This window comes from Lepidochelys olivacea (assembly GCF_965140295.1).
Source record: "Lepidochelys olivacea isolate rLepOli2 genome assembly, chromosome: 8".
Classification (NCBI taxonomy): domain Eukaryota; kingdom Metazoa; phylum Chordata; order Testudines; family Cheloniidae; genus Lepidochelys; species Lepidochelys olivacea.
The window spans coordinates 74,554,376-74,579,720 of record NC_140418.1 but is presented as its reverse complement, the minus strand read 5'-3'; the positions used below and the strand labels follow the sequence as shown (position 1 = coordinate 74,579,720).

At 38.7% G+C, this 25,345-nt stretch overlaps 2 protein-coding genes and 1 long non-coding RNA gene across 12 annotated transcripts in view; 2 read left to right on the top strand and 1 right to left on the bottom strand.

Moving 5' to 3' along the window:
- CCDC18 (coiled-coil domain containing 18) overlaps window positions 1-4,033 on the top strand; it is a 71,363-nt gene extending 67,330 nt beyond the window's left edge. For all 6 annotated transcript variants that reach the window (XM_084637162.1, XM_084637160.1, XM_084637161.1 and 3 more), the window contains one exon: window positions 2,126-4,033. In XM_084637162.1, the coding sequence (XP_084493288.1) occupies window positions 2,126-2,647 (522 nt within the window). In that variant the 3' untranslated portion in view covers window positions 2,648-4,033. The remainder of the gene's footprint in view (window positions 1-2,125) is intronic.
- LOC311525227 overlaps window positions 1-25,341 on the bottom strand; it is a 34,352-nt gene extending 9,011 nt beyond the window's left edge. For 3 of the 5 annotated variants that reach the window (XR_014712722.1, XR_014712723.1, XR_014712724.1), the window contains exons 1-5: window positions 25,056-25,341; window positions 19,053-19,094; window positions 16,166-16,232; window positions 11,932-12,071; window positions 2,386-2,533 (exon numbers count right to left, since the gene is read on the bottom strand). This is a non-coding gene — a long non-coding RNA (uncharacterized lncRNA). Of the gene's footprint in view, window positions 1-2,385; window positions 2,534-11,931; window positions 12,072-16,165; window positions 16,274-19,052; window positions 19,095-23,717; window positions 23,963-25,055 lie in introns of all 5 variants that reach the window. The other 2 variants (XR_014712720.1, XR_014712721.1) reach the window with 2 other exon arrangements.
- On the top strand, window positions 10,250-20,054 carry LOC311525228 (retinol dehydrogenase 8-like). The gene is made up of 5 exons (XM_084637167.1): window positions 10,250-10,660; window positions 11,959-12,134; window positions 13,610-13,703; window positions 15,485-15,668; window positions 19,460-20,054. The coding sequence occupies exons 1-5, from the start codon at window positions 10,506-10,508 to the stop codon at window positions 19,691-19,693; spliced, it is 843 nt and encodes a 280-aa protein (XP_084493293.1). The 5' UTR covers window positions 10,250-10,505; the 3' UTR covers window positions 19,694-20,054.
- Window positions 25,342-25,345: the final 4 nt, after the last annotated feature.

The window sequence follows — 25,345 nt, the reverse complement described above, 5'->3', positions numbered from 1 at the left end:
TCCACAAGTATTCACATTGTGCTAGATAGATATGGAGGTTTTTCTGTCCCAGTAGTCCTCTTTTTCCCTTAGAAATTTTATTGATGAACTGTTGGTGTCACTGAGGATTGTCAACTCTAATAAAATTTCTGTTTTTATGGCAAACGTTACTTCTGTCTCCTCTTGTACACTCCAATGCTAGCTGAGGGCTTCCTTCATGGAAGTGCTGAGCGTGGGTGGCAGTTAATTCCCCTCCCCCCCAGTCTGGGTATCAGTCTTTTTTCCACTGTTTTATAGCATGTCCCAAATGGGCCATCTTAGTGTGAATCTCTTGTTCTGTAGATTTAAGATGGCAATTGTTCTCCAGTTTTTCTAATGTCCTTCATTTTGGAAATTGATTTTTTTCAAAGGGCGGGTCTTTGAAACCAGAAAAATGGAAGCGCAGTTTTCTAATGAGAGATGCTTACAGTGAGACTGCCTTCCACATGGTATTCCAGGCATTTGTATATGTTGGAAATATCATAACTCTGCCCTTTGTATGATTATGATCATATTGTTGCTGATTTCTGTTTGGCACCAAATAAAAATTGACCCTGATGTTGGTACTAAGGGACTTTGCAGGTGAATCATCATTTTGTTTGTATAATGATAGTGCCTAAGAGAGCACGTTATAACCAGGACCAATTGTGTTATGCGCTGTACAAACAGAATAAAAAGACAGTGCGTGCCCCAGAAAGCTTACAATCTAAGTACATGCCAAGATGCAACAGACTGTTGGCTGGAGGAGTACAAGGAAATGAGACTGTATTGGTCAGCATGAATGGCAGTGGTCTCAGCACATTAGTGGCCTAAGCACTGTCAGTTTTTGTTTTGTTTTTTGTAGACATCAGGGCAATGGAGAGCTCTAAGGAGGGCTTAGAACAGGGGTTCTCAAACTGGGGGTCAGGACCCCATAGGGGGTTGTGAGGTTATTACATGGGGGTCATGAGCTGTCAGTCTCCACCCCAAACCCTGCTTTGCCTCCAGCATTTATAATGGTGTTAAATATATAAAAAAGTGGTTTTAATTAATAACCGGGGGGGGGTCGCACTCAGAGGCTTGCTATGTGAAAGGGGTCACCAGTACAAAAGCTTGAGAACCACTGGATTAGAAGAAAGATAATGAGGTAGCTTCGTCAATGTTTGCAGGGGAGCTCCTTAAAAGCATGAGGGGCAACATGGGAGAAAGCATGAAGGTGCTTGTTTGAAAATGTGACCAGTGGATGATGATGGCTGGCATCATTTGCCAGTCAGAGGCAAGATTTGACATCTCTATAGTGAGTGAGAGATGATAGGTAGGGTGGGATAGGCCAGGAAGGGCCTTGAAAGTGAGGTCAGGTACCTTGTGTTTGATGTAATAGAGAAGGGGATGCAAAGAGGAGATGTTAATGATGGACTGAGAAAATTATCTTTGCAGCAGCATTCTGAATGTATATGAGCAGGGCAAGACTCTAGTTGTCAAGGACAGAGAAAAGGATATTGCAATAATTGAGACATGAGGTCAGAACCTGGATGACAGTTTTAGCCCTGTAGATCCGTGGTTCTCAAAGCCGGTCTGCCACTTGTTCAGAGGAAGCCCCTGGCTGGCCGGACTGGCTTGTTTACCTGCCACGTCTGCAGGTTCAGCCAATCGCGGCTCCCACTGGCCACGGTTTGCCGCTCCAGGCCAATGGGGGCTGTGGGAAGGGCGGCCAGCACGTCCCTTGGCCCGCGCTGCTTTCCGTAGCCCCCATTGGCCTGGAGCGGCAAACCGCGGCCAGTGGGAGCCGCGATTGGCTGAACCTGCAGACGTGGCAGGTAAACAAGCTGGTCTGGCCAGCCAGGGGCTTTCCCTAAACATGCAGCAGATCTGCTTTGAGAACCACTGATGTAGATGCTATGCAGAAAGAATAGGCAAGATTTAGATCTAGCTTGGGCATGAAGACCTAGAGAGAGCTCCAAGTCAAAGATGATGTCCAGGATTGAGTGAGAGGCAAGATGATGATGATTCCACAGTCATTAAGGAGGTAGTGGGAAATATATTTACACATGGCACAGAATACAGAGGATAGTTCTAATGAACATTAGCATTTAAAAAAATGAAAAATATTTGTTTTATTGCACTGTAGGAATCTGAAGTAACGAGATTACAAACGAGAATTGCTGGGCATGAGAGAACAGAAGGCATCAAGAAGCTACCAATCCCGCTTGTATTATCAGATCATATGCTCTTCGATGTTCAAGAACAGGATTCTTTCAAACATTCTCATACGTCATACTTCAAACATAGAAAACTGCGTCGTTCTATAAGTGCTAGTGACTTAGGTGTTAAAGATGATTCCCTAGATCTATCAAAAAACATGTTAAAAGACTTCAAACAAATGCTTACGTTACAGCCCTCAATGATTCCAGAGAGTCGAAAGGATTTTCTTCATACTCCACCAAACAGTTTGAATGAATCTTCATTCGATCCCCTCACATACACTGTAGATGATGTGACATCAGACAGTAATGACTTCCAGACACTTAGTGGAATGCTAAAATATATCAACAAAGAAATGAGGCAGGCTGAAAATGCTTCTGTACAAATATCATGTAGTATAAACTCAAAGGAGAATCAAGAATGTGGTTTGTGGTACAGTAATTCTTAATTTAATTGTGACTTTTTATATAGGGATGGTTCATTAACATTTGTATCTATTTATGGCAGCGAGTTCCCAGATTTATCCAGGGTGTGGATCACATTTTAGTGAAGCTATTTCATAGATCACCCACGTTATTTTGTTTTTTTTATTAAAGATACACTGTCAAGTAACTAAGGCCCAAAATTTAACTTTTTGTTTAAAACATTCACAAAACATAATAGGCCAACTTCTCCTCTCAGTTGCACCAGAATAATTCCACTAACTTTAATGGGACTGCTCCCAGTTTATATTGGCGTAAATGACAGCAGATATTTCCCCTGTGTCAACAGAAATATTTCATAATTCATATTTTAGCATTTCAATAAAGAATTTTTAAAAAAAAATTCCCCTACAATACTGGGGACTTGAACACAACACTCTTTGAGGTGAAGTTTTTGTTTGCCTTTACTTTGGTGCCTTTAAAGTCTTCCACAACATAACTATTCCTAGTAGTGACTCTTAGCAGCCAACACTTCCTTATGGAAAGTGAAATAGATATATAAACCAAATGAAACTGACTAGTTCACTTTCACTATTGAAGCTGAGTGAAGTGCAGAATACAAATGGCACAACTGGAGAAAAATCTGATTTTTAAAATTCTTACAGTTTTGACAGTTACAGTAATGTTGCTAATGACATTATTCCTTTTAAATGTATATTAGTTATGGATTTAATCGGATTATAAATATGAGTATTCACAAATTATTCTGCTTAATCTGTTTTCTTATTTACAAGATTTTTGTATTCTTATCAAAGTACTGCATAAGTCAGTGTGGAGTCTGAGCAACTGTTGGATATCTGTAGACTACATTATAATATATTTATTTATTAAATATTGAGATATTTTAGTCTGTGGGCCTTTTGTACTATATTATGTATCTAAATGCTGGCATTTATGGATTTCCAGAGAAGTTGTCTCTTACTGTGGTAGAAACTATTATAAAGCAACACCTATTAATGTTTCTAGGCCAGGCTGCGGGATGTGAGACAGAGACTGTGTGGCTATCAAACATGCTGTAACTAGTTTATTTTCATGTCTGATCAGTTCCATAAGAGAGAGCTTATTTAAGAGAAACTATAAAGAGATATTACTGCAAGACCACCCTCAATGCAAATGGATTTTGATCTGGCAAATAAAACAAGGAAGTTGAAAGTAAGATTCTGACTACAAATACTACTTTAACAAGCATACATATCTATTTCAGGGACAAAGATTGTGAAGAAAGACTATTGCCGTCTGACAAGCAATAAAACATAAGTGAAATTGTTTTAACACAGCATTGCATTCAAAGAAGACATTTTTAATTCAGTCGTGATGTACACAGTTAAATATATTTATATTGATTGTAAATCCCAACCCTCTTGTTTTTCCAATTTTGTTTTAATATTATTGCTTTGAAATAATTTGTATGGTAACTTTGTTTTGGAAATAAAGGATTGTTTTTTTAAAAAAAAAAAAAATTCCTTAAATTATAGGGATAAATTTGGCTGCTCCTTTGTGACTAGGATTTTTAAAATCAGAGTCCTTCATCTTTATATCTAAATACTACCTAAAAGTGATCCTGAATCACTGCTTCATTAGCAATTTTTGTTGAGAACGTTTTATCTTTAGTGTAGTAAAAATATACTGTTGCTGACCAGGCTTTTCTTCAACCCATCTAATATAAGGCAATTTAGAATATAGGGTGAGCATAATATTGAGTCAAGACTTTAAACAAACTCTTGCTTGTCTCACTCCCACAAGTAGTTCCATTCACTGTTAGGGGAAGGAAATTCAAGGCCTAATCCTGCTCTTTTTGAGGTCCATGGACAAGTTCCCATGTGCTTCAGTGGAAGCAGAATTGTGCATTTAAGTTGTCTTATTTTAAGTTGTAAATTAATACATGAAGTTGTGTCATTTGGTTTTTAACTTCACAAAAATTTCACTCAATTTAGCCCTTAAAAATGTCTTCTCTACGCCCCCAGTCTCTAAAGTTAACAAACAAACAAACAGATGTATAGGGATCATATACAACAAATCCAGGAACTAGGTGGACTTAAGGGCATGAAGTCTGAATCCCCTATGAAATCCTGAATCTACACAGTTGAGATTCCAAAGCTTTATAGTGTTAAATCACTCAGAATGAGCCATGCTAAAAATGTACTTGCGTGAAAAACGCATCAGCAAAGCTATTAGCAATGAAAGTGTTTCAGAAAATAATAGTGTAATGCAGTTAAGAATTTAAGGCCCAAATGTGCATATTTAGAAATCATTAAGGGTGCATCTCAACCAGTAAAACTAGCACTTGTATTTCAGCAGCTGTGCAAATGAAATTGCTGTACAGACACAGAGCTCAGGCATTTTTACCAGTGTCAGGAAAACCTGCTCCACTGGTGCTGGCAGCTCCTGAAATACAGGTACAGATTTTGCTCATATAGAGAAGGCCTAAATACACAAGGTACATGTTCTTGGCTGTTTGGAAAGATTTAGGCACTGTAACAGAAGGACTTAGTTTACTTTTGGAAATAACCACATTTTAAATTTTTTTCATCAAGCCATTTGCTTCCCTACAGAATAACAACAATAAAATCTATTAGAACTGTCTTGGCCAGTGTAATAACAGAAAAACAGTTCAGAAGATTTAAACCATTTTTTCCCCTCTAAACAAATCAATAGGCCTCTAGGCTAATAACGTGTGTGCCACGTTTCAGACAGATCTTTTAAAACAATAGAACTTGAAACGTTAGATCTCTCAAACCAGGATTTCAAATGGAAAGCTTAACCAGCCCTTAATTAGAGTTGCATTACCACATCATTGGAATTTCATCATCATAGGTTGCATAAAGCCTAGGTTGCCCCTCTTACAGGTGCTAAATATAAATGTGCATGAACAGCGGAAGCATTTTGTCTAATAGCTGAATCAGCTAAATACAGTGTGAGCTGAAATTTTTTATCTGGCCATTTGCTTTCCCTAGTGAAGTCAGGATCAAACCTGATAGCCAAGGTTAAATTATAATTACATTTAGCTCATTCATTTTAGATGTCATCTTGTGCCTTATTTGAAAAGCTAGTTATTCTGCTTGTTACATTAGCAAATGTATTTTTATTAGTTTGGAAAGTAGGGAAAGCCTTTGTGCCAAACCATAATTTCACTTTAGTAGGGATCTAAACAAGTCATTTCTTTATATGCCTATATAAAATGGTTATTAACGATACTGGAACATTGAGTGCACTTTTCCAAACTGTACTGGATAATATGGGATTATTGATTCTTGGAAAATATTCTTGTTCTGTGTATCCTGGACAGCATTGTCATCCTGAATGCTATTTAGAAGTGTAACTGTTAGTATCATTTTATGTAGCTCTAAAGTTGCAAGAGACCCACTCAAATATTTCTTACTGACTTGTAATTTATCTATTTGTTAACCATGTATATGGACATATTGTAACATTAAGGGTAGACCCATACTAAATTCCCAGCTCTAAATGCCCCCAAATTTTGGAGGAATTCAGATCTAATCCAAACTTTTCAGCCAAACCTGTTTGTGTGTAAGTTTTTTTGTTTTTGGTAGTAAGATCTCAAGGCATGCGAGTTCCTTCAGCCTGTTCAGGAAGCAAAACGCAAAGGGCTTTTGCATCTGAGTGACGGTTAGAACTGTTCTGCTACAGTGCTTGTCTTGTAACCGCCTTAGGATATCTATTTATTTTCACTTCTTCTGGGTGTGGCTCTTCTCTTCTTTCACTGATGAAGATGGAGGGAAATCAACCAGGGAGTTACTTCCCCCTCTCTGATTCGGCTGCTGTTGGGGAACTATCACTCTCCTAATCAAATACCCAACAACTACTTGTGTTAGACCTGGTGCATTACGAATTCCCTTTCTTACAATGCCCTCTGAAATGGTGTCTTTATTTGCTTAATTGCTGTTTATTCACTGCCTCAATTCACTTAATAGCACTTTGAGTGGCCTCTACATATTTCCACTCATGGGATGTGCTGGCCAGGTGTGGTTTAGACTGTGGAACTAGCAGTTAAAATATCTAATGTGCCCCTCTACTCACCATTTGTGAATGTTTTGAGAGCTATGTTATAAAAAGGGAGTGTGGCACTCTAGCTGAGCTCCCTCCGTTCCATTCTATCACATCCAGCTGACAGTTCAGAAAATGCTCAATCCATCAACCTTCTCTTCAGTGCCTTTCAGACCAACACTTCAATGGGTTTTAGATAGTTTTGGTACATTTTAAAAAATCTTAGTGTACTCTCCCTTATTTAGGCAGAAAAAAGGGCCAAATAATTTCTAAATGGGTTTAATTATATATCCACAAGTTTTATAATTTAGCACCAGTCTCTCTCCCTTAAGGGATTAGAGCCCATTCCACTACAACCAAAGCAGCATCTATGCCCCACTCATTGAAATACCTTACAGATTTAATTTTACAAATGCCAGTCTTACAAAAGACCAGTGACAAACTATTTTTCAAAGCAGGGATAAAAAATCATATGAAAGTGATGTTGATGAAGAACAAGTCAACACTGCTTCACATTCCTATGCCTTCAGTGTATTGGAAATGGCTTCACTGTGATTTGAAAGACAAAGTGCTGCAGTGCACTATACTGCAACTTATGCACATTTACTGTAACTTTGAGATGTTCAATTTTATGAACTTTTCCATTTTGAATTCCTCAATCCCCGACTAGTTTGTAAAACATGGCTATTACTATATGAAAGGCAGCAACCTTGGGTTCTGTTCGTACTTTCTCTAGACTTGGTATCCAAATAAAATGCTAGATTTGGCAGAGCAGTTCTGCAGTCTCTGTTTAATTAGGACTCCATATCCTTCCTTACGAGCTTACGGTTTTTTAAACTATTCCATGAGTGAGAATATGCAGAAGTCGCTCACTAGAGGAAGAAATGAAGGTTACTTACCTGGAACTGTGAGATCTGCTATGCGTATTCACATTCCCTGCCCACCTTACCCTCTTCCTTGGAGTCCTAATTTCTAAATGGAACCTGACTGAGTGGTGGAAGGAACTGAGGTGGTTGGAGCTCTATGCCCCTTCTTATAACTGCCCTCAGTATGTTTGCAAACGTTGGCGGGAGTAAGAAAGAGGGCAGAGGAGTGTTCCAACAATCATTGCTTAAATTCCACTGTCAAACTGCACGCAATTGGCACATCCCATGAGCATAAATAGGCAGAGTCCATCTCAAACAACTCTGGTTACAGGTGAGTAACCTTTATATTTTAGTAAAAGACTTAAATATGTGACTATACATGTAAATTAAGCTTTTCTCCATATGACTATCATGTTTTGTTATAAATGAATAGTAATATAAAAATTTACTAAAAAGGAAAGGTAAAAGCATTGGAAACTCTAACGGGAAAGGAGGCAAACTGCAAATAACAAGGGAAAGCTGCAAAAATAGGGAAAAAAACATAAAATGTTTTGGATTGGAGCAGAGGCAAGTGGAACACTGGGAAAACTCTCAAGAGCGTTCAGTCATCTTTCTGTCTCTCTCTTCAAAGCCACACTCCTTTTTCCATTTCACTTCTTCCAGATGTTCTATTAGGACTTTTAGTTGCAAACATTCAATAATATATCGTCAATTGGCATTGTGTGGTTAAATCCTTGTGTGCCTCTTTGAGGGACAAAATCTGACCCCGCCACTGTGGCTGTGGAGAGATTGGACTATAATTTGGATAAGTGTTGTCCTGTTACACAAACAAACAGGGAGGAAGCTAGGCCGGAACAGCAGGGAGCTATGCTCCATGTGCACCCTTCGTACCCCAATGTGGAGGGTAAAGTAGGGGTGGATAGTTTATCTGTGACTGCATAGATCACTCTCTTGTGCATGACTTGTGGGTACTCCCCCATGGGGGCTGTGATAGAGGCAGCGGAGTATGACAGGAGGAGATGGTGACTCCACCTCCCTCCCCCGATAGGCATGGCCTAATTATTCAACTATCTAAAACTTTTTGGCACAAATGTTTTGCAAGATTTTAAAATGGATGTTGTAATTGTGTTGAATGTACTGTACATTGAAGATCCCCATCAGAGGCGGTTCAAGACAATTTTCCACCCTAGGTAAATGTCAGTGTGCCTTCTTCCGTGCCACCCAAATTTGGCCCAGTTGCCCCTGCATCCTGACAGAGGAGTGGCCACACCAAATCTACTGCCCTTGGCAGCTGCCTAGTTTGCCTGTACATAGAGTAGCCTCTGATCCAGATTATGTATACATGCAGAAGCATCTGCTCCTATTTATTAGTGTCCAGTTGGAGATTATCCCCCTAATCATACAATGTCCAGGTGTGCATTTTCAGTTTTGTTGGCTCAGTGAAGCTGTAAATAAAGCATAAAGGGTCAGTAATACTCAGTTGTAGCCACAACATTTAGGTGATTGTTCATCAGAGTAGCAAGACTTCCCACTATATCTGCTGCCGTCCAGCTGAAAATAATGGCTCAGAAAACTGTACTCATCACAGGTTGCTCCTCAGGAATCGGACTGGCCTTGGCTGTAAAAATGGCCAGAGATGAACAGAAAAGATTTAAAGGTAATGATATTTCTGAAATTAATATCACACAGTACTGCATCTTCCATGTTGTTAGTCACTTTCATTTTGTGATGTGACAGAGTGGACTGTACTAAGTGCTGAGTGTCTCACCGTCTTATGGATAGATTTTCACCAGTCTGTACCTGAATTCTGTTTAGCTTCCCTTCTCCGCCACTCTTATTAATTTTCCCTTTCCTGACAGGAAGATACAATGCAATCAAATGTACTAATTTCTGCGAACAGATGGCAGTTCTGTAACTGTATTCAAATGAAATGTTTATCTGAATTAACAGATGATAAATGTAGCAGTGGTATAAAAATGGAAACTTTTTAAATTAAAAAAACAAAAATGCATTTGCAGCACACTAAATAAATGTACCTTTTTACAGGTTAGTCCTTCACACAACTGCAGATAGCTTTACTTGGCACTTAGCAAAGTTTTGTTGGTGTAAATGCAATTCCTAATTTTAGGAGGAGAAACATTATGTCTGGGAGCCCTTAATTAAATTAGCAATTTGTTTCTGAGAGGCAGGATTCAGTATTTCTTCCTTGCATTTACTCCCATGAGGGAGGAGAGGGAAAACTTGGTTCCACTGTCTGCCTTACAAAACAGAAATATTTGCTGCAATTGTATGTAGCTGACTAAATAAATTTAGCAATTCAGATCAGGTTTACTCTCTGTAAGTGTCTTATTCACCAGGGAACAATTGTATGGATTTATGGAAGTTAGAGTAATTAAGTCACAGTAATATTAAAGCTGATCTATACGATGATAAATATCTTGCAAAACAATTCTGCAGTCTGAGGAATCATTTGTTTCACTCCCATGTAAAATCCTGGCTGCTTTTCTAAATACACTGGCTGTGATGTTCAAAAATGAGTGCCTAAAGATAGACTTCTAACTCATTATTTAGGTGCCTAAATGTGGACTTAGGAGCCTAACTTTGGCACCCGTTATTTAAAATCTTGGGCTTAGTTTTTCTACCGTATCTTCCCTAATTGATATAGAAATAAAAACACATAGCTATGAACGTGGCTGTATAAGTGGTTTATTTCTCCATTCGCTCCTTCCCAAAATCTGATTTAGGAAAGTTAGAAGCACTATATAAAAATTTAAAATACATTCTGTTTTAGGTTGTTATCAAGGCCCTATCACCAAGATATCTAAGCACTAAAATACGGACTTAAAGGTTGTATGCACTGTAACTTGTGTCTCCTGTCATTCTCAAAGGAAAAGCTTTCTCTGTAGTTACATTTCTGATTACTTATTTATAATACTTTACAGTGTATGCTACCATGAGGAATCTGACCAGGAAGGACAAACTTGCAGAAGCTGCAGACAGAACCTTGGGTAAAACCCTGGAAATTAAACAACTGGATGTCTGCAATGAAGAGTCTATTAAAACTTGCGTCAGTAGCATCCCTGACAGAAGGATTGATATATTAGGCAAGTAATGAACACAAATGAAAGATGGACAAGAAGTCAGAATACAAGATTTAATTGAAGGGTCCTTTTAAATATTTCAGAGATGTTTCAGTAACATATTATTCTTTCTAAAAATGTTTATGGATTTAAACATAAATATATGAATAAAACCAATAATACTGTACACTTCTATAACGTCTTCCATTCAAGGTTCTCAAGCCATTTTACAAATACTAATTAATTGAATTCAGACACAAAGAGATCAAATGACTTCTACAAAATCATCCAGTAGGTCTGTGGCAAGGTTGAGAACAGAACTTGGATCTCCTGATTCTCCATCCTGCACTTGAGACCTAAGACCACCTCTACCCTCTGAACACAGTAGACCCCTATTTATTTGCTCTAACAATAGGGTGATCCTTTGTGAATTAGCAAGTAAGTGAATAAATAATTAAAAGACTAATGCATCATCAAATGCACATGGTTAATTTCTAATAACAGTTATAGTTCCATTTTATTTTATACTTTACTAGTAAATTTTCTGTAATATATTTTGTAAAAATAAATTATAACATAATATGGCAACTAACTACACCCTCAGCTTTTAAATCTTGGCTAAGAGGAAGCAGAGCCTGCCTTTTGGGGGGAGATGATAGGGGAGCAGCAGAACAGCAAGGTAAAAATTAACATGATTTTCTGCAAATTGCACTATGCTCCAATTTGACATTCCACTTCTTACTAACAAGTGTTCATATTATGGCATGACCATTCTGGATTTTTGAAACCACAAGCACTAAAATGGAATCTTCTTTTGACCCCCACATAGTGACAAAGTTCTCAACCAATGCCAGTTCATTTTTAAAAATAATAAACTGACATTATGAGGCGCTAAACACAAAGTAGACCAAAAATATCAAACAAACATACTAAGGCCTGATCCAATACCCAGTGAAGTAAACTGAGATGCCATTTGACTTGATTGAATACTGAATTATAAGCAAATATTATAGGGAAGTTTTTGCTCATTTTTTCCCTTACCTTTTCCTGATTTAAAGAAAAAAAGTAAGGCATAAATCAGAAATAAACAAGAAAAACTTCAGAATAGCAGATATTTTAAAATGTATTTGAGTAAAAGCAAAGACATTCCATGTCAAATGTAATCTCAAGGTTTCAGTGAAAAGCTGAATAACTAATTGCTCTTGTGTGTTTTAATTCCTTATTCCAGTCACTCATTTATACCACCATGTGTTTTCCAGTGAAAGTGCTAAGTTAATATTTATTGCCTTTACTACTCACTATTGTGTTTTGCATCTGTACAGTTAGCAATGCTGGAATGGGGCTCATTGGACCTATTGAATGCCAGACCATAGATGAGATGAGAACTGTGATGGACACAAACTTCTTCGGATTGGTTCGCCTTTTGAAGGAGATTTTACCTGATATGAAGAAGAGAAAGAGTGGACATATAGTTATAATAAGCAGTGTAATGGGAATACAAGGCAAAGTATTATTATGTACTAATTATTTGTAATTTAAAACTCACATTTTTCAGTTCAGAAAAATGTGAATGCGATCTAGTATATGAAGTTACTGTTTCCAATTTACAAACATGGGCTTCAGTTCTACATTCTTACTCACACTGAGTAATATATTATGTCAGTACTCTCATTTAATTTTAATGGGACTACTTGCAGAGTAAAGTACTACTGCTTGTGAGTAAAGCTGGCAGATTTAGGACCATAATAACGGTGTCTGAGTTTTCTGGAAAGTAGCACTTTGCTCTTTTCACAAAGTGATTTCATGTGGAAACTTGTCTCTGTGTCTTGCTTGAAGGGACTATGCAGGAAAGACCAACACATTTTAATACACTTTTTTTATGCACAGGTATTTTGTGAAACTAGCTTTAAAAAAAGCTCTGCCTTAAAAAGATTTAGTACATATGCAATCTGTTAGTAATTCACAAATATATTTTGTGAATATATTCCAAGCAGTATGTACAAAGTTGGTCTTCCAACACTGCTCTCTCTCTCTCTCTGCCCCCCCCCCACAAAAAAAAAACAGAACAAAAAGATGGAATCAACAGTTCTACACTGAAATATTCTAATTGTTTGATCAGTAGGTCCTTTCCCACCTCCATTGGAGTCCTCCATGTCCCAAGTCCTCCATATCCCAGACTATCAAATCAGTATTTCCTTTCTGTAAGGCTTTCCCTCTTACTAGACACCCAGGTGTTGCCACTAACCCCCAAAGGGGAAACATCAAATGGACCTCACTTTAGAGCCAGATAATGTTGCTCTTAATTTGGTGCTCCACCCTGCATAAACTTACTTGTATGCATCTTCTCAATAACTTTAATAGGCCTCTCACATATGGATTATTCATGTGAGTGGGCAGTTATAGGGTCAAGGCCTTGGCTACTAAGAGTTGCTAATGAGCAACATGATGCTCACCATCCATCTTAGAGGGTTGTATACTGCCTCCTCCGAGTCACCAAGAAGTGAAAAATCCAAATCTTTTAAATCTTAGATCTCTTGCTTGCATTGCAACACAGCTGCCATGCCAAATGCTGCAGATTGTATTACACATGTAGATCGCTGTATTAGACCACAAAATATCTAGCATAAATACCATGCACTAGATCCTCTGCTTTGGCCAAGGAACAGCTTGAAGGCTGCTCTAACCTGTGCCAGTTGCCAATGGCACCTAGGGATCATAATAGTCAGGGTGCAAAGGAGAAAATCGCTGCTCAGCAGGTATGCAAAAAAAAAAAAAAAAAAAAAGGCTTGGTCACCCCAGTGCATTTAATAGGAGTGGTTTTAACATCTTCATAATTTGAATTAGCGCAACATAAATCATGAGGATTTTTTTTCATGCTCTCATAACCACAAACAGCTTATATTTTAGGAAATATAAGCCCCTCAAAAACTTAAAATGATCTTAACATGATCTGTAACTATTTTGTTTTTGCCTTCAGGTATTTTGTTCAATGATGTTTATGCTGCATCTAAATTTGCTGTGGAAGGATTCTGTGAAAGTTTAGCCATACAAGCACTCAAGTTTAAACTTCAGTAAGTGTTGACCCAAAGGTGTGAGGTACATATCAGACTGTGCTTTAAAATATATCTTGAGCTAGTAGGAGTCGTACAACCCTTATATAGCTGGCTGCTGTCCCGGAGAAAGAGGATGAAGAATTTTTCCTCTTGAATTGAAGCTATACATTCACAAGAAGCCATTGAAACCTTCTTATAGAAGTTCCCTTGCCCTCCCTACCAAAGTACTGCAAACATTTAAATGACAAAATAAACATGACCTACAGCATGCAGATTAGGAGTAAGTTTAGCTTTGAAAAAATATGTATAGCTTTCATATACATCCCTGGAAACCTGGACTCTCATCTACTGTACTATGGGGATGTGGTCATGTAATACGTGTACCTCAAAGAGAATGTTTTCTCTAATCTGTAGTACCCAGATACATTAGTGAAAATGATCAATAATGACTTTCATTATAATGATTATTGGAGACGTTTATATAACATAGTGGTTATGTAGCACTTTCAATAGTGAATAAAAATGGGGCCTTGCCTCAAAGAGTTTACAATGGAAATCAATCAAAGCAAGACAGAAAGAGGAGATGCCTACAGTCTAAGTGAACAGAGCATGAGCAAAAGGGATGCACAAAATAAGATTGTGAGGTAGTTTACATGGTAGTTCATAACTTTTTTTATTATCATTACTTAAAATGTATTAGTTTCTAATGAGAATTTAGTAGAGAATTACTGTATGTGTAAATAGGTGGGCTCTGAGAAGGGGTTTAAAGGAGACAAGAAATCTTTGTGGCATATAGGGTTAGAGGACATTAAAGGCATAGGAGGCAGCATGAAAGAAGGAAGAAGAAAAAGGTTGCATGGAGAAATGTGGAACTGCGATAATGATAGTGACCAGCGATAATGTAAGCAAAGGCAGCACTGTGCAGAAGTTTTGATTTGGAAGTTCTGCTTAAAAATCAATAGCCTGGTATAGCCCTTAGGAATAAGGGGCAAAGTACAGATATTCGTTAACAGTTTAACCCAGCTACAGAACTGGCCAAAAATCTTTTGTATAAAAACCTTGTTCAATAGATAACTATGGTTGTAAACAGGAAGGACTTTTCATACTTAAAACTTGAGAATGGAGCTGGAGAAGGAACTGGTGCAGGGACCTTAAGTATTTCTTAGCTTTACTATTATGCACTTCTGGGCAAATCCTGCTCCTCCTCCATAGGTCCAGCGAGCCCAACAGCAGCAAAAGTCTGGGCAGCTGTACTTTCTGCCTAAGCATTTGTACTGTACTTTGTGGGTACCACAGAATAAGAGTGCCTTCCAGAATTATATACACCCAAGAGGTAACCAAAGAGAATCTTTGGGTGATCTCTCTCTCTCTCTTTTAAATACTTCTACTATTACTACTATGTAGGAGAGATAGCAAAGAGATCCATTTAGCACTTTGTCCAAAAGGCAGTGAGGTTTACGATCATTTTTAAGTTTTGTTACAGAGATCTACAGCTGTGAGCCAGCAGCTGAGGCTTTGTCTCCTGCTCCCACTTCTGCCCTAGACTGATAGTTCCATTGCTCCCCAGCAGTGCAGCCAGTGTTGTTCTCCCACTTTCTCCCATGGAAACCCCCAGTGCCTGTCTGAGATACTCAGGGCAAGAGCTGTGGTATGGATCTCCCCCTTAAAGAATTTATTGTTTAAAAAATGTTAACAAGTGCTCATTTATTTGCAGCCAGTCACTACCTATATAAAGGATAGCTTTACACATTTCCCATATAGAAGGACAAATCACCAATATGTTATTGTTCTTGTAACAGGCTAAGTCTGATTGAGCCAGGCCCAGTGATCACAGAATTTGAAAAAAAGGTGTTTGAAGATGGAATGAAAATGGATCTTTCGGCTGCTGATGAAGAAACTGCTGACATGTTTACTAATATTTACCTTAAAAATTACAAACAGATTTTCCAAAGCCTGGGACAGAGTGCAGAGGACATAGCAGAGGTAATTAGTCAAACTATTTTGTGCAGTCTTAGAATGCTCTGTTTGGTTGTTGACCCACTAGACTTCATTAAGCACAACCTCAAGCATTTACTGGATCTAGAATTTAGAAAGATCATGTTCTCCCAGTTTTAAAAGGCAACTGTGAATCTTAATCTGTAATACCATTGAGTGGATAGTTGCAATGTGATCTAATCACCCAGTGAAGTCAGAATGACACTAGTGTGCACGGCCACCAGAAATCTAGATGGGTTACTACCATTGTTTATGGCCCCTCTCTTGCTCAGATTCCACTATTGCAAACCCCTACACCCATGTGAAATCCAGCAGACTATCCCAGGAACCAACAACAGAAATGCAGCAGCAGGTCACAGCAGAACATAGCTGGAGGCAATCTCTGATATTTGAGACTTTATAGAGCACAACCAACACCATGAACTGCTTCTAGAAGCAAGTAGGTAGACAACGTAGAGTATGGAACATCAGTCTTACAGACTCACCTCTCAAATTTAAGCTGTTGCATTGTGCCAGCTGACATGCTCTTCAAAAGTAGGCCAAAGTAGAACTCTAGGGTAAATGAATGCTTGAGGTTACAAGGGCCTGAATCACTGTGGAGAGGTTGAAATACAGGAAAGTTTGCAGCCTTCAGATCAACCATAAGTTAAAAGGGACAGTGTGTGATTAAGGGCATCTTGGAATCTAAGAGCAGAAATGGATTCTAAATGTTTACGAGCAGCATTAGTGAAGGTCGGACACACAGTCCACCTCCAATATATGAAATACTAGGTAAGGCCCTGATCCTGCAACTGGTTTTGTGTACACAGATTTGTATGCATTTACACAGCCATATTCACTTCAATAAGACTCTGCCCTGGCATAAGGATCTGCCTGTGCAGGACTGGGAAACTTACATAGAGTCCCAGTGATTTTGTTCGTGTCTTACCTTAGATCTATAGGGTGTGATTCTTAACACCCTCAGCATTGGCATAACACTGCTCCCACTGAAGTTAATGAGAGCTTTACCGCTGACTTCAATGGGAGCAAAGTTAGGCCAACACTGTGCACTTTTGAAAATCCCATACAATGTATTTTTTTAATTTGAATTTGATTTAAATAGTGTCAGGCTCCTGAATCTCATGTTGTTTGTAAACTGGTAAATATGAAACATCCTGATTCACACATTTGATACCATATCTGTGAATTCAGCCTTGTTCTGTATTTAGTATTTTATTTTTAATAATTCCACAGTTAATCACTTCTAAATGATGAAGCACTTTAGTAGCTTTTACAGCAATATACAGTTGGAAAACTTAGATGCATGCAATTAATTCTTCCAGATAAGTGAGTGCAGCTAGAACTTTACAGCTACATTCTGATCTTGATGTATAAGGGTGTGTGTGTTACTCCAACTGAAATAGAGCTAACTCACTCTTTGCATGCCAAGTTGAAAATATATCTCTGTCAAACGCTTGTAGTTTGAACAAACAACAAATCAGCAGAGACCCTTCCTTTAGGCTGAGTTCTTCTAAGCAAGAGCTTCTAAATCAGAATCAGACTCCTGCCCTAACTTCAACCTGCATAATATGTCTTCACTGCAGAATTTACCCAGTGGATCAACATGCAAGTTTGCCTAGCTTGGGTGTGAGTGGCCACGCTGCAAAGCCACGCTTGCGTTGAGTTAGTGTTATACTCACTTGTTTGAGATGCTAAAACTTCTGGGATTATATCCCATGGTTCTTAGCACTGCAGTACACTAAGCCAGTCTGATTCTCTCTGAGTGAATTGTGGGAAAACTTGTCTGTCCTTTTGGGCACACAGGGGGAATTGTGGGAAAGCACTGGAATAGTGCATTTATAGTGCACTGGAATAGTGCATTTCAGGTTTCAGAATAGCAGCTGTGTTAGTCTGTATTCTCAAAAAGAAAAGGAGTACTTGTGGCACCTTAGAGACTAACCAATTTATTTGAGCATAAGCTTTCGTGAGCTACAGTTCACTTTAGTGGATGCATTCAGTGGAAAATACAGTGGGGAGATTTATTCTTTCATGTTCTCTATGTATATAAATCTCCCCACTGTATTTTCCACTGAATGCATCCGATGAAGTGAGCTGTAGCTCACGAAAGCTTATGCTCAAATAAATTGGTTGGTTAGTCTCTAAGGTGCCACAAGTACTTCTTTTCTTTTTGGACATTTATCACCACTTGAGGGATTCAGTGTGTATCCTCACTGCAAAGTGGGCAGCTTACCAGCCTGAGTGAACATACCACTCCGGCTTTAGTGTATAGCGCCAGATGAGCCAGGTATCTTGGGTGCAAAGCACAACCAAACTTGGGTGAGAGGGGTGCATGTGTGAGAGAGAGAGAAGGGATAGGGGCAAAACCCAAGCGAGAGCCCAAGTTAACCCTGCAGTGAAGATGCACCCTGAATCTCACCCTGCACTTTCTTTGCTTCACCCATGCTTATCTGACCACCTCCTTTCTCTCCTTTGCCTACATGTAATTTCATGTCCTCTTTCTTACCACCTCCATATGTTCTCAACTGATGTTTGAGAAGGTTCTCCTTGACCCTCAAAAATATCCTGAAAATCTGCTCCATGAAGTGCTCCTGCTTTAGTCACCACTTGCTTACTCTGCTTTTCTTTTGTTTTAAGACTCTTAAGGTCTTAGACAGAACTTGTCATTTGTTCAGCATGCATTGCATATCATACAGCACTACGTACAGGTTTAAAGAATACAGAGACACAACCCTTTGGGCATGAGCACAGAACTGCTAACCAGCAGTGATCCTTGGAGCCACAAACCCCTTACATATGGAACCCTATACAAGGCTATCAAAGAGATGGGTCTCCTACCTTTATTCCTTTCCAAGTTCAGTGCTGCAGTAGATTGGAGCCAGCTAGCAATTTTTATTTTGTATTTTTTTTTAATATTGTTTTGCACCAAATTGGGAATTAGTATTAGAGCCTTTTTTGGTAGTTTATATGGTAGTTTTTAGCTTTAGTTAAGAAACCACTCTGTGCTGAAGTTCCCTCAATACACATTTCAAATAAAAATGAAAAACCAAAATGCAGCCCTTGGACCCCCAATGAAGCTTAAGTCTTTCATAATACCAAACAGGAGACATTTGGGCCAGAATTTAATCACTATGATGCTTTTTAAAGGATAAAAGGGTCAAGCAAACATACTGCACCCAATTCCCATTCCTGCTTGCCCAATACTTCCAAGAGCAGGAAATGATTGTACTCAGAAATAGGACTGATGTTGGCACTAGATGCAGTATTAGTATTAAAGATGCTCTGAAAATGTCACTGATACATGTCTGTATAGCTCCAAAGCTTGTATCTTCCACCAGCAGAAGTTGGTTTAATAAAAGATACCATTTTACCTACCTTGTCTTATTGATGCAAACAGCAAGTTTTAGAGAAAAATCCCTGTGGGAGTAAAAAACAGATTTCTGGCTTTGTAATCACACATTCCACCACTTATCTCAAACTCAAATGTTCTAAATAGTAAATATATTACTTTTGTTTAATATAAACTTCCGCTATATTTTCTAATAAAGTTGGAAAATAAAATTATGCTGATTAGTCTTAAAGAGAAACATGTTTTTTGAGGTTTCTAAATTATCCTAAGAAAGTCTTAATGGATTAACTGCCTGATTAAAATGTGGTCAAATTTCCTAAAGGATTTTACAAAGCTACCTTTGGTACTTTGCTCTGTCATTCTGTTTGTTGATTCTTGTACATCTATTTGGATGAATGATGTTCTCTAAAGATCCCATTTCTCATTCTAACAGCATACAGTAAAGATAATTCTTGCAGAAAATCCACCTTTTCGCCATCAGACCAACACCCTGTACACACCAATGACAACCTTGAAATACGCAGATCCAAATGGAGATCTACCTATTGATACCTTCTACAAAATGGTTTTTCAGCATGATAAAATCTTCAGTGCAAGTCTTAACTTCATCAAACTGCTAAGGTGGAGAAGCAGAAAAAGCTTTGATTTGGGAAACCCTTCACAATGAATATATGTATGCTATTGTGTGCATCTGGATCACTGGTTCTAGTCACTGCTGACATATTGTTTTGAAAAATATCTTTTCAATATAACTGATTACAAAAAGACATTCAAAATGTTTGGTTAGTGAGCTTAATTGAGGTATTAATGTTGATTAACTTTTATTTTGAACTTCAAGTTTCCAGTGCTTTGGAAGTAAACTGTTTCACCCACGTCAGTTATTGTCAGTAATCTTGGCCATATATTCTATTTCCAGAGTTGATCCTGGTAGAAATGTATGACCACTATTTTTTCTGAACATCAACAAATCCATTATCAGACAGCTCCCTTCAGCATTTATTAGAATTAAAAAGAAAAGATACTAAGATTAGTACTATGTGTATATCTTATTTGTAGAAAACCTGATTTGTTAGTATTGTAAAACATATTGAATTGCTTTGCTCATGTTCTAGTGATTTTTAAATCACTTAACACCTTATTCTATAGTGCTATACTTCTATTTAAAAGGATTAGAATAAACTACTTGTTAGAAACCTAAGAAGTGCAAGCATTTTTATAGTTTTTAAAATGTATTTAATATGTATATCCATATTTTAGGCATCTTCTAGTCAACTTCTATGATAGTGGTGAATGGCTTATGATAATTTCTGTGCTTTCTTAGGGAACACAAATCAATATACTCAAAATTTTCAAACCTGAGGGCCTAAAGCTAGGCCCCTAAATCCAGATTTAGACATCTAGATAGAAGAGATCTGATTTTCAGTGGCGCTGTGCACCTGCAGCTCCCATTGAAGTCAGTGTGAGTTACATGTGTTCAGCACCTTTGAAAATCAGAGCACTATCTAAATCAGTGGTGGGCAACCTGCAGCCCATCAGGGTAATCCGCTGGCAGACTGCCAGACAGTTTGTTTACATTTGCATGGCCGCCCGCAGCTCCAAGTGACCGCGGTTCACTGTTCCTGGCCAATGGGAGCTGTGTGAAGCAGTGGCCAACACATCCCTGTGGCCCGCACTGCTTCACGCACCTCCCATTGGCCGGGAACGGTGAACCACGGCCACTGGGAGCTGCGGGTGGCCATACAAATGTAAACAAACTGTCTGGTGGCCCGCCAGTGGATTACCCTGATGGGCTGCGTGCGGCCTGTGGGCCACAGGTTGCCCACCACTGATCTAAATGTCAAAATGTGGATTTAAGACACTGGCTTTAGGCACTCACATTTGAAAATTTCATAGGAGTTGACTAGACATCTAAATGTCTTTAGGCTTTCAGGTTTGAAAATGTTGGCTTGTAGCTCCACTTCATTTACAGCTATGTTTGAGTGTCTGAAGCATGGGTGTTTGTATGTATGTACATACATAGATGTACCAGTAGCTTTGATAAGGTTGGCAGTGTTCTTGGGAATAGGATTTGCTGACTGTGCTATATAACATGCTTTGGTTATACATAGTAGGATTTTTTAAAATATCTTAGCTACACAGCATTTTTTTTAATATTTAGAATTCAAAGAATATTTGTCATCAAACAGAATAATTTTAAAGCTAAATTAAAGTTTAAACTGAATGCAATAGTATTCCTTTAAATTTCATGTTGCTTTACTGAAATGGGTATGAAAAATTTGGTTTCCACATAACAGAATCAATTAATCATAACAGAATTTAAACATACAAATTACATATTTAAGATCAAGAAATGCTATTATAACACTTGCTTTTTATAAGGTCCTGCTTTTTTGAAGAACTTTAACTATATAAACAAAGTCAAAAACCGAACATAAGAATGGCCATAAAGGGTCAGACCAATAGTCAGACCAATATAGCCCCGTATCTTATCTCTGACAGTGGCCAGTGCCAGATGGGGTGATTATTGACTGATCCATCCTCTATCGTCCAGTCATAGCTTCTGGCAGTTGGAGGTGTAGGGTTGCATCCCTGACCATCTTGGCTAATAGCCGTTGATGGACCTGTCCTCCATGAACGTATTTTTTTTTTTTAAGCCAGTTATGCTTTTGACAGTCACAACATCCCATGGCAACAAGTACCACAAAGTCGTGTGAAGTACTACTTCCTTTTGTTTGTTTTAAACCTACTGCCTATTAATTTCATGAGGTGACACCTAGTTCTTGTTTTAGGTGATGGGGTAAATAACACTTACTTTCTCCATACCATTTATGATTTTATAGACCTCTATCATAGTACCCCTTAGTTGCCTCTTTTCTTAGCTGAGCAGTGCAGGTCGTTTTAATCTCCTCATGGAAGCTGCTCCACACCCCTAATCATTCTCATTGCCCTTCCCTGCACTTTTTCCAATTTTAATCTCTCTTGAGTAACTTTGTATCATCTGCAAATTTTGACACCTTACTAGTCATCCTTTTTTCCAGATCATTTATGAGTATGTTGAACAGCACAGGTCCCAGTACAGATACTTGAGGGACCCTGCTATTTACCTCTCTCCATTGTGAAAATATTTATTCCTACCGTTTCCTAGCTTACATAACGGTTGCTGATTTATGACAGGACCTACTGTCTTATCCTGTGACTGCTTAGTTTGCTTAAGATCCTTTAGTGAGGAATCTTGGACTTTCAGAAAGCTTTTGACAAGTACACTATATCCACATGCCTGCTGACTCACTCAAAAAATTCTAATAGCTTGGTACACCTATTCAACTATTCTAATAGTTTGAAGCATGCTTTCACTTTAAAAAAGCCATACTGACTTTTCCCCAACTATATCTGATAATTTTATTATAGTTTAAATTAATTTGCCTGGTAATGAAGTAAGCTGTAATTGCCCCCTAATTGCCAGGAGCAGCTCTGGAGCCTTTTTTAAAAACAGGCATTATGCTAGCTACCCTCTAGCACACAAGCAAATTTAAACAGTAGGTTAATATATAACAATTAGTAGTTCTACAACTTAATATGAGCTACTTCTGAATTCTTGGGTGAATACCATCTGGCCTGGTGCCTTATTACTGTTTGTTTAATCAATTTCAATCTGGAACAGTTTCTCAGATTTGTCCCCTAAAAAGAATGGCTCGGATGTGGCTCTCCCCCATACCCTCTGCAGTGAAGACTGATGCAAAGAATTCATTTAGCTTCTCTGCAAAAACCTCATCCTGAGTGCTCCATTAGCACCTCAATTATCCAGTGCCACCACTGACTGTTTGGCAGGCTTCCTGCTTCTGATGTCCTTAAAAAACAATTTTTTGCTAGTTTTTGTGTCCTTAACTAGTTGCTCTTCAAAGTCTTTCTTGGCCTGCCCTATTATAGTTTTACACTTGACTTACCAGTTTCTATTTTCCTCACAAAGATTGGGCTTCTAATTTTTAAAGACTGTATTTTTTAATCTAACTGCTTCTTTTACTCTGCTGTTTGACCATTGTTGAATTTTTTGGGCTAAGGTATGCATTTAGTTTGAGATGCTATTATGGTGTTTTTAAATAGCCTCCATGCAGTTTGCAGGCATTTCATCCTTGTGCCTGTTCTTTTTTATTTCCAATTAACTAGCTTCCTCATTTTTGTGTAGTTCCCCTTTTTGAAGTTAAATGCTACTGTGGTGACTTTCTTTGGTATTTTTTCCCCTACAACAGTGTTAAATTGTATTACATTAATCCTATTATCTACTGGTTCAGCTATATTCACCTCTTGAACCAGATCCTGTATTTCACTTAGGACTAAATCAAGAATTCCCTCTCTCCTTGTCGGGTCCAGAAAAAGCAGCTCCAAGAAATTGCTGAAATATTCTATGCTAAGTATTGTTGCACTGATGTTCACACAATTACTTCTGATACTTAGCAAGATTATAGGGAAAAAAAACATTAAATGATTCTAGTATGCACACACATGTATCACATTCATTCTGGGGAGAGGTCTGAATTTTATTTTTAATTATGGTTTTTACCCAGCCTATATGTTTAGGACTAAGTACTCCCCCAAAATCCACAGCTCTCCCATCTATGTCAATGGGCAGTTTGCATAGTGCTCATGAGGGGAATGTGGCCTTTATCTAATAACTGAACTTATTTATTCTGTACCTAATTATTACATTCAGCATCATCCAGTGGGGCAAACGTTCACCTTGAAGACCACTATTACTTCTGCCCTTCATTTCTTTCTTCCCGGTCTTCATTTTTGTTTCTTTCCCCCTTTAATGTTTTTGTCACTCCTCTGTTTTTTCTTCATTTCCTTTCCTTCATCAACTCCTGGTTCCCAACCCCTCTTGGAGGGTGTAAGACATCTGGAATAGATTCCCTACCTCTATGTGACCATGCTGCTACATCTGTGAAATATATGGGAGAAAAGGGTCACTTTGTCTACAAGATGCTCCTATTATTAGATTACTCAATAAAATGTAACATAAAGAGATCCAGAAATTGCCATCTTATTCAGCTTTCTGAAGTCGACATATCATTTATCTAACGTAGAATACTCTGCAACTTGATGGCTAAAAATTGTCTTAAAGATGGGTCAAACTGTATTAGCACTGGCTGAAAAGCTTTATAAAGACAACTGCAAAATGTCCCAGAAATGCATTTAGAAATCTAGGTTTACTGTAGTACCTGCTGATGAATCCACCAAAAGGTCTACAGTTAAGGGCTTGTTAGCTGGGGAGTTATTGCAGAATAGTCATTTCTGATTAACTATTTATAAGCAATACATCAGATATTACAGGCTGAGAAACTCTCTCCTGTTTGCTAAAATAGTAGACCTAAAATATGGAATTGCTGATGGTATCACATTGGGAATAAAAATAAATGTTGGAGCTGTGGGACTAAAAGCAGAACTCCAATCAAACCACTGGCTTAAATTTAGATTGTGCAGCAGTGTGAGTTAAGTCAAATAACCCTAACTTAGACATGATATACTGTGTGCTACTGTCTGTGTGCTACATCAGAATACAACTTTGAAACTACTAGTATAGATATCAAAATGGGTTATTTTTAAGATGATTTATTTTGAAATTTGTAAATCCTGAAAAACTATAGTAAAATCAAGGTCTTGTTGATGCCTGTAAAGTACTCAAAACTATTCTGAAGGTATCGACCGTGTACACTGGGCTCCTAGTCAGGTCACAACGCTCAATGCAACGAAAACAAATGATCACGCCTTGTCATCCATTGGGGACGCACTGCAGACGGTGAAGTAGGGCCTGCTGGAGCCCGAGAGAGGGGCACTGTTAAGGAGTAAAGGTGTGCCCCCCACTAGGAAAAAAGATGGGTTTTAGCACGTGTTAGCTCACATGGAAGTAGTAACTAACCGAACAGAATCCGCATGCAGACAAGGCAGCGGTTGTTCTTGCTCATGCGGGTTAAACTACCCCGCCTGGTGCACAGGGGCCTTCAGCACGTCTTGTCCACCACATTAAAACCCACCTTTGCTGCTAGAGAAAAAAGGCCCCAGAGGTAGCACAGCCGCACAGGGCGCATCGCGCCGTCTGCACGTGTGGGCGCCGCCCCCGCCTTGCCCCGGGCGGCGCACCCAGCAGCGCCCCGAGGCTACTGAGCACGTGGGTCCAGCCTGGCCCCTTTCCTCCGCCACCGTCCGCCCGCTGCTGCCCCACTTCAGCTTCCGGAGCCCGGCTCGGGGCGGGGGGACCGCGGAGCGGAGCGCCCCAGGGTGGGCGCGGGGCTTGCGCCAGAGCTCTTTCCGGGGGATGGGGTCC

What these genes read in the sequence shown, in the direction of transcription:
- LOC311525228 (XM_084637167.1), top strand. Translation starts at nt 10,506, where the DNA reads ATGAGGAATCTGACCAGGAAGGACAAACTTGCAGAAGCTGCAGACAGA. An exon ending in AGGATTGATATATTAGGCAA is followed by an intron (nt 10,661 to 11,958) that starts GTAATGAACACA and finishes CTGTACAGTTAG; the next exon opens with CAATGCTGGAATGGGGCTCA. An exon ending in GCACTCAAGTTTAAACTTCA is followed by an intron (nt 13,704 to 15,484) that starts GTAAGTGTTGAC and finishes TTCTTGTAACAG; the next exon opens with GCTAAGTCTGATTGAGCCAG.